This window comes from Abrus precatorius, unplaced genomic scaffold, assembly GCF_003935025.1.
Source record: "Abrus precatorius isolate BTA unplaced genomic scaffold, Abrus_2018 Scaffold11, whole genome shotgun sequence".
Classification (NCBI taxonomy): domain Eukaryota; kingdom Viridiplantae; phylum Streptophyta; class Magnoliopsida; order Fabales; family Fabaceae; genus Abrus; species Abrus precatorius.
Genome location: NW_020874303.1, coordinates 1,621,886 through 1,631,241, shown reverse-complemented (window position 1 = coordinate 1,631,241; position 9,356 = coordinate 1,621,886). Strand labels below are relative to the sequence as shown.

The 9,356-nt window shown below is 27.4% G+C and overlaps 1 protein-coding gene across 1 annotated transcript; it reads left to right on the top strand.

Annotated features, from left to right (window-relative positions):
- The first annotated feature begins 275 nt into the window (after positions 1 to 275).
- Positions 276 to 8,306, top strand: LOC113856209 (LEAF RUST 10 DISEASE-RESISTANCE LOCUS RECEPTOR-LIKE PROTEIN KINASE-like 2.1). The gene is made up of 4 exons (XM_027487942.1): positions 276 to 1,158; positions 1,595 to 1,627; positions 5,947 to 5,970; positions 6,909 to 8,306. Exons 1-4 carry the CDS (start codon positions 288 to 290, stop codon positions 8,123 to 8,125), a joined length of 2,145 nt encoding a protein of 714 aa, XP_027343743.1. The 5' UTR covers positions 276 to 287; the 3' UTR covers positions 8,126 to 8,306.
- The last annotated feature ends 1,050 nt before the right edge of the window (positions 8,307 to 9,356 follow it).

Sequence of the window (9,356 nt, the reverse complement as noted above, 5' to 3'; positions counted from 1 at the left end):
TTTATTTTTAAAAATATTTAGAATCACTAAATCAAAAATATTTAATTTTTTTATATTTTTAAGATTGTGAATACATATATTTTTTATAAAATAATAAAAATAAATAAATAAGAAGATATTTCTCTTGACTTGGCACTCAAATTTTACCAAGTGAAAGTCAATGGCTAAGTAAAAGTCCATGGGAACAGTTTTGGCATTCCAACACGATTGAATGTCTCGAAAACACGTAAACGAGAAACATAAGAAACCAAACCAAGCTTGCAATTCTCAGCATCAATCGATCAATCATGTGGACACGGAAATTCTTCTCTTCACACACTAAGGTGTTACTCTTATGGGTCCTTCAAATAATGCTGACACTACCACAACACAAGTGCGTGGCAAATAATCCCCAAACATGCGCACCTTCTTCATGCGGCAAAATCAGCAACATAAGACACCCGTTTCGGCTGAAGGGTGACCCAACAACATGCGGGGATCCCAGGTACGAGTTAGCTTGCGAAAACAACATCGCTGTGTTGCCTTTGTTTGCTGGTAAATACTATGTGCAAGCAATTCACTACAGTAACTTCACTATTCGGGTGGTGGATCCTGCTGTTCATGAGGCTAATTGTTCCTCTGTTCCTCGCTTTTTCTTATCCGCCTCCAATTTCACTGATTTCTACAACCGTTCTTCCGCCTATTCCACTACTCCTTATCAAGCTACTCGAGATACATCTCAAGGGTCTAGCATTCTATTCCAACACATAATATACTTAAATTGTAGAAATCCGGTGAAGGATCACAGATACGCGGATACTGCTCCATGCGTCAATTGGGGTTCCAAGGGCCATGCTTATGCAATTGTAGGGGACATTTGGCCTATGGTTTTAAAAGTTGGTTGCCAAGTGAAGATGGCTGCTGCCACATCCGTTTTTGGTTTCCAACCCTTTTATTATTTTGATGATTATGATTTGCTACGGCAGAATTTTTCCTACGCTGAAATTCATAGGATGTTGGGCTTTGGATTTGAAGTTTCGTGGATGACTGTTCCTTGTGAACATCTCTGTGAAAACACTCCAAACTGTTATTGCTTCTTCAACGAAACCAGCAAGCGTCCTCAAAGTTATTCCAGGTCTGACTACTGTTATAGTCCATTGGGATTTGAAGTCAGATGTGGTAAGGAGAATTCAATCCTCTTTTATTTGATATACGCACTCAAATTTATCGTCGTATAATTGGTGATTTTAGGAATTGATAAGAAAGATAAAATGATCAAATATAAGAACTGAGAATTGATTAAGAATATAGAGGATAAGGCAGGATACACACTTCTTTTTAGTCATCTACTACTTCAGCTTGAAGCTATCATCATCATCATTAGAATGTGTTAAACACTGAATTATATTTTATTCAAAGCCACTTGATAATTTTTTGGAAGAACTAAAATCCAATTGCAATATCCTTTGAAAGACCAAAAATATATTCAAATATTTTGTAAAATAAAAAATCTATTCACTGAAATAAACAACTGCAACAAAGTTCTTGTTTATTTTGTTATTTTTTATAAATTTGAAAAGCTAACATATTTTTTCTCTAACTGTTTACTTTGCAGGAAATATATCAAAGCAACGCATATTTGTAGAAGGTGATTAAAGAATTAATTTATACGTCTCTGAAGTTTTATTCTGTTCTATAACCCACTTTTTTTTTTTTGAATAATTATTATGAAAGTATTTTAAAAAATTATGAAAAAACTTAAATTTTGTATAATTTTTTAATATATGTTAATAAATTTATTAGTAAAATTGTGATAATATATTTATTTTTACAGTTATTTTTTGTTTTTTTAACTAAATATTAGATAAATATTTTAGTTTTTTCGTAACAAATATTTTACTTATTTTTATTTTATTAAGTGTCATTTTTTAATTAATATTCACTTTATAGTTATTATTGGCAAAGGTCATTTTTTTCCACCAACAACATTCAAATATAATCGTTGTCAAAGCTCTCCAATGGTTGCTATTCTGAGAATCCTCAATAGCTGTCACTAGCATTTTAACGTGAAATTTCAATTCAATTCAAAATTGGGATTATATATCTCAGTTGTTTATTTATCCTTTAGTATAGTTCATGTTAAATTCAAAATATAAATTTCTTAATTAGTCAAATTTAAATTCTTAAAAAAAATTGCAATTGAATATTTCACTATGTACTATTATGCTGTGGCATAACAATTGTAACATCCTAATTTTCTTTATTAAAAATATATAAATTTTTATAGTGAAAGGAAAAATAATTTTATTCTATTTTATGGATTTAAAAATTAAATAAAGATAAAATTTATATTTTTTCTTATAAAAATTTTATAAAATTCTAAAAGATTTAAAACTTTTAAAAGAATAATTTTGAGACTTTAAATAGTAAATAAAACTTAAATTTATTTCTAGTAAATAATGTGGTTCACTTGAGTACATATAAGTTTAAAATATAATTAAGAACATCTCTAAATTATTCATTATAACAATATTCACCGAAATATTATAAAATTTTAAAATATGACAATAAAGTAATATTTACATAACTTTTCAACATGAAATGTACTTAAGATAAAAAATCATAATTTATCAAACTATTCTAATTTTTAAAGAGCAATTTTTCTTTCAATACTACTAAATTATGATCTTAGAATGGCCAAATATTTTTATTTTTTCACTTTCATTACCTGAAAAATATCAATAAGGGTAACTATTTTTCACCTCACTAAATCTCTTATTTGATATAAAAAATGTATATTTATAAATATAATGCTGAAATATTATTTAATATATATGTATTGGATTTTCAATAACACTTAGAACATACACAAAGCAACCAATCAATCATCTTTACAAATATTTATAACATACATCTTTCTATTAATTTGTACATTATAATACATGTATTATATTACATCAATCAATATGTCACGATACATGTGTCCTGATCACACCCGTCGATGTATTATAACATGTATATCATGACAACATCAACTGATAAGTTACAATGCATATATTATAATCGTACAACTTCTATACTACTTCCTATTCATCACATTTCACATTAATTTAACTTTCATATTCAATGCTCCTAGGATCCTTTGAGGACTTCATAGTATAAATAACTGCTGATTAGCCGCAACAACACATATTACACACGTGTGTCGACCCAGCCCTTTTTAGCAAATGTGTAATCAGGGATTTAGGTCAAGAAATGAGTGTGAGACTTGTTGTGTCTTTTCTCTCAATTTTTTTATTAATTTTTGCGCAATCATAGAAAGACATCCACAACTCTCATTTCCTCCAGAGTTTGCAATCACCCCCGTCTTCTACACCCCAAGTGTATCTCTGTGACTATCTATACTTATTCCATTTCTCTTTCTCTTTCTTTTTCTAAGCATTTCTCATTCTTCTCTATATCCTTTTCATAAATTAACGTGTCATAATACGTGAATTTTGATTACATAACTTAATGTATTACAATACATGTATTATGAATACACCTTTTGATGTTCCACAACACCTGTATCCTAATAGCATCCATTAATCTATTTAACTTACGTATTACAATCACATTTCCATAATTCCTTCATCATGTCATATCATTTACTTTTATTCATAAAAACTCTTTCTTCTTTTGAGAACAATATAACATTTTTCATCAATAACTTAATTTCACCCATTTCAGCATACATCAATCATCAGCAAACATTCATCTAACACAAAAAGTCCTCAAACACTTTCACACCACACTGATGAATATAATGTGGCAGAAGTCAAACACCTTCAGACTCAGCCCAATCGTACAATCTAGCAACATACACACTTTTTCAGTAATAACAAAGTCGTCTATCCTAAACTTCAATGTAAATATCACTTGTTCATATATAAATAATAGTAAAATCTTAAAAATCTCTATAAGCTTAGTTACTCATTTTTTCACTATAACAGTTAATCTAAATGATCTTGTGTATTAAATTATTGGTTCCTCGTACCCAAAATTTCATTTGTAATAATAGAATTTAGAGAATCATTGGGGTTCTATTACCTAAAACAAAATACCAAAGTTAGGGTTCAAAAGGAGTTTTCATGTCAAACTCTCTATCACTACACACACACACACAAACACATATATATATATAAGAAAACTTTAGTATTCTAGAGTTCCAATAGAAAACTTAATAATTTTGAACCAAAATACCAAGAAGGAGTTAGGGTTTAGGATCAACTTCCTTTACCTGAAAATGAGTCTCTTAGATCAGGTTTCCTAGAGATCCAAGGAAAAGGCACGACGTCTTATAGAGAATAGCATCTTAAAGGTGAAAACTTCCTTGAGTATCACAAAGTACAAACCTTTAGATCGGATAAAATAGAAAAATAAGAATGAAGTTGGAGAACCAAGCTCAAATAAACTTACTTGGATTCAAATGATTGAGCTCCCAAGCCTAGATTCGAAGGAAGATTGAAGTTTAGAGAAGAATTTCTGAGAAGAGAGAGGAGGTCAAAATTTTTAGATCGTTATCTAAGTTTTCTAGGTTAAAGGTCCTTAAGTACCCCTTAATTCGTGATACTTTCGCTACAGCACGAGATTCTCACTATAGTAAGCCCTCCTCTCGTTATAGCAAAAAAAATCAGACAAAATTTCTCTTCGTTGTCTGTTATTCTAGCTACAGTGAGAGGATTCTCACTATAACGAGAGAGTATCAGAATGTCTGATTCTAAATGCTCTTTTTCACTACAGCAAGATACCTTGCCCCCAAAACTCATATTTTTCTATACAAAAGTCACAAAATTAAGAGTGTTATAACTGTCTAAATCTTATTTGATTAAATTTGTGATTTTGATATTAGGATACTAAATTATGATATCATCTAAATAAAAGTCTCATTATCTAGGACAAAAGTGATTAGAGAAAGACATAATTTTTTATTCAAAATACTAAATATAATTGTTCTCACATAAATGTCAATAAAGTTAAAACTTATTTAATATTTAGTTAAATTATATTTTATTTAATTTCATTTTAAATTTAATTTAATTTTTATTTTTTATTTTTTATTTTTTAAGTCATAATTTTTCTTTGACTTTACTTTGTCTTTTAGTTTAATATTATTTTTTTAAATAATAACATTTATTACCAACTATTTATTTTTATTTCTTTCTCTGTTGTGAATACCTAATTACCAATATCAAGTCATTATTATTGATCAAAACTCATATATCTATTATTTTTATTGTCAATTATCTTTATTATGAATTCATATTTACATCAAACCCCAAAATAATTGAATCAATAAAAATAGAAAGATGAGGTAAAGTTAGAAAAAAATTAAATAAAATTAAAAAAATTAAATTTAGAAAACTAAATTAAATAATAAAAAATTAGAAAGTAAATCAAAACTTTACTTAAATAAAAAAAATTATTTTAATCTTAATATTTTTAATGTGAACATCATGATAAAAAAAAAAAAAAAGAGATAAATAATCATTCATAACATCTTGGCTGGTTAATTAACCTTTTTCCTAATCAATTATCTCACTAATTTACAAAGAAGAGAAATTTCAACCATTTATTATTTATTATTATACTTAAGAAGAATACTTCTACCATGCATGTATTTAAACCAACAAAGGATTTGAATTTTACATGTAAAACCAACATTTCTAGCTATTTGTTTGTCCTGAGATCCTAATTCCTTTCAATTAATACTCACAAAATTTATCAAAGGTACGTTAATATATAAAAGAAGAAGAGGAAAAAAAAAGTCATATATATATATATAAAAGCTTTAATCAACATTTAAATTTAAAAAATTTGACTAAAATTTATGTATAAACCAGTTGTGTGCTATTACCTTTTTCTTATTAAATTGTAGTCATTTATATTTTCTTTTGCATTTATTGATTTTAGTATATTTTCTTGCAGATATTGTACACGGCATTGCAAAAGGTAATATTTTTTCCACATTGCATAGACTGCATTTTAACCTCAATAATATAGCATTTTATCTGCATTTTCTCAAATAAAGATGGTCATTTAATGTTCGATAAGATTTTTTTTTAATTGATTGAGTGTTACATAAATATTGAAATACTATGTAAATGGCATAAAAAAAATGTTTGAGCTTAATTATGTTTTTTATAAATAAGTGAAATTTTATTTTAATTACATTTTTATGAAAAAATTGTTTGATTTATTTATAATAATTTTTAAATTATTATTATTACTTATCACTAACATTTCTGCTACCTTAGTATGTGATGTAAAATGTCTAAATGCATTTTAGACCTGCATCACAACTTTTTAGCTATATATATTTTTAATGAATTTGATATATATTTATAATGAATTTGTCTAAGTTGTCACATATAATAAATAGCTTCAGCTTTGTTGAACTAACAAAATTTTGATAACATATAAAAATTTATATTAATTGTTTATATATAAAATATGACTTGTCTATTAATAATGAAACTATTTATGTATCAGTTAACTTAAACAAATCTATTTTTTTACGTTCAAATTTATGTTAATTTTAACAATTGGATGTATTAAATTATTATAAAAATATTCTGCAAGTGCAATATGATAATAATACTTATATTTCTTGACAACTAAAAAGAGAATTCACACGTGTACAAAAATTGTATATGAAAATTATCCCTTTTTTTTTAAACTAATTATATGTTTGATTGCTAGGATACCTTTAAAACTTTTTCATATAATCTTTACATTTTTTAGAAAAAAATATTATTTGCATGATTATATCGTTTCATTATTTAAAAGATAATTTATCTTTGTGCCATTTTATCTAGTTGTATGAGTGGTACATACTAATATTATGTACATGTATTTATTGTTTTGCAATTATATATTATTATACTCAGGCTTTCTACAAATAAGAGGCGTGAAAATAGGTCCCTCCACTGTGGGCTACGTTGATTCTAAACTTGCTATTGAGATAGGAAGAATCACAGGAAGATATGTCTTGCCACCATGCATTATTATAAGATTGATATTGACTTTCATAGTTCTCTTTGCAATCCTAATATATAAATGGCGAAGAAGACATATATCCATGTATGAAATTATTGAAAATTTTCTTCAAGGAAACACATTGGTGCCAATAATGTATTCTTACAGAGAGATAAAGACTATGACTAAAGGTTTTAAGTACAAGCTTGGTGAAGGAGGGTACGGTTCTGTGTATAAAGGAAAGTTACGCAGTGGATCTTTTGTAGCCATAAAAATGTTGGGTAAACCTAAGGCTAATGGACAAGAATTTATTAGCGAAATCGCAACTATAGGAAGAATACACCATGCCAACGTTGTGCGACTTATTGGATTTTGTGTTGAGGGGTCAAAACGTGCTCTTGTTTATGAATTCATGCCCAATGGCTCTCTAGATAGATACATTTCATCCAAAGAAGATAATATTTCTTTACCCTGTGATCAAATGTATAAGATATCTCTTGGAGTGGCTCGAGGTATTGCTTATTTACATCAAGGGTGTGACATGCAAATTTTGCATTTTGATATCAAGCCTCATAATATCCTTCTTGATGAGAATTTTGTTCCCAAAGTTTCAGACTTTGGTCTAGCAAGGCTTTATCCTGTTGATAATAGCATTGTTACTTTGACAGCAGCAAGAGGAACAATTGGTTACATGGCTCCAGAATTATTCTACCAAAATATAGGAGTATCATTCAAGGTTGATGTTTACAGCTTTGGAATGCTTTTGATGGAAATGGCAAGCAAGAGAAGAAATTTGAATCCACATGCAGATGATTCAAGTAAATTATTCTTTCCCTTTTGGATTTACAATCAACTGATTGAAGAAAAGGATATAGAAATTGGGGAACTTACCAATGAGGAAAAGAATAATATAAAGAAGATGTTCAAAATTGCCTTATGGTGTATACAACTGAAACCTAGTGATCGTCCTTCAATGAAAAAAGTAATAGAAATGCTCGAAGGAGATGTTGAGAGCATTGAAATGCCTCCAAAGCCATCTTTGTATCCAAATGAAATGATTCAAGGAGATCTTGAAACCAACTCAGATACAACCATATCAAATAATGCTGCCAGCTTAATTAGTTTATAGAACTAATGTATTCTACTTGTTAATTCAGGTATTTTACTTAATAATTATTAATAATTTGCTTTTGTAGTTATATTTCTTAGTTTAGTCATCAATGAAGAAATAACTTAGAGTGTACATGAGCAACATATTTCACACCACTTGTAAAATCTACATTAATATTTATTGTTTCTAAAATATTGTTGACAAATATGAAGAGTTACGCAATTTGTAAGACTTTATTGTATTTACAAGTATGAGTTGATTTATTTAGTAAAAAGCCTTGTTGTTATGTCTTATCGTAAGCAAAATTAGTCACAAACTATGACTAACTTGGAGCTAAAAAATATGTCTCTACATATCAAATTTAAATTCTCATTCTCAAATAATAATATTTTTAAAAAATATTTTAAACAATAGTACCTTGTAAGTTTTTAATTTCAACTTTAATTTTATTTAGCTTATTAAAAAATTATTTATTATTTATACTATTTTTTTATAAATATTTCTCTAGAAATTCACCTAAATAAGGCCTTGGTTTTATAAATTTTAAAAAATCATACAATATTTATTTTAATTTAACTAAAGGTATTTAATAAAAGTCATCATTCTTAAATAAAGATGCCTTCATGTGTTATTTTAAATTAAAATAATTTTAAGAACAATTATCTTTTTCAACATGCTATGTAACCTTTATTATCTTCATTTTTTATTAAATTTATTTTTTATAGTGTTTTTTTAATTTAATCATATTTTATTTTATTTTATTTTAATAATTAATTAATTTAAAAAATAGTTTAACAATATATTAAAAATTTTAAAATATTTTTATTTAATAATACAGATACAATATATGAAAAATTCATTAGCTTAATAATATTATAAGTAAACTCATAAATTAGTGTGCATGTTAGTCTTTTACTCTTTAAAATTATTTCCTTAGTCTCTAACACTGTAGTCTGTTGTGTAATTATGTCTCTGCCATTGACAAACAATTGAAATACGTTAACTTTTATTGTAAAGTGGCAGGTAAATGCTCAATAAGATCATTTCACACATTCTCTCATTTCTCTCTCTTTCCCTCTCTTTGGAGCCATGCCTTCACAATGGTTTGCATCCCTGAAAACATATCATTGCTTTCCACCCCTGCATCCTCATTGCCATAATCTCCATTGGCAAAGAAGTCCTCATCACAGTTTGCTAACATATTACTCCCTCAACCTCAGATCTCTACCTCGACATTAACAACGTTTAC

Coding starts and splice junctions, on each gene's coding strand:
- LOC113856209 (XM_027487942.1), top strand. CDS start 288: ATGTGGACACGGAAATTCTTCTCTTCACACACTAAGGTGTTACTCTTA. Junction 1,628..5,946: donor GCAACGCATATTTGTAGAAG/GTGATTAAAGAA, acceptor ATTTTCTTGCAG/ATATTGTACACGGCATTGCA. Junction 5,971..6,908: donor TGTACACGGCATTGCAAAAG/GTAATATTTTTT, acceptor TATTATACTCAG/GCTTTCTACAAATAAGAGGC.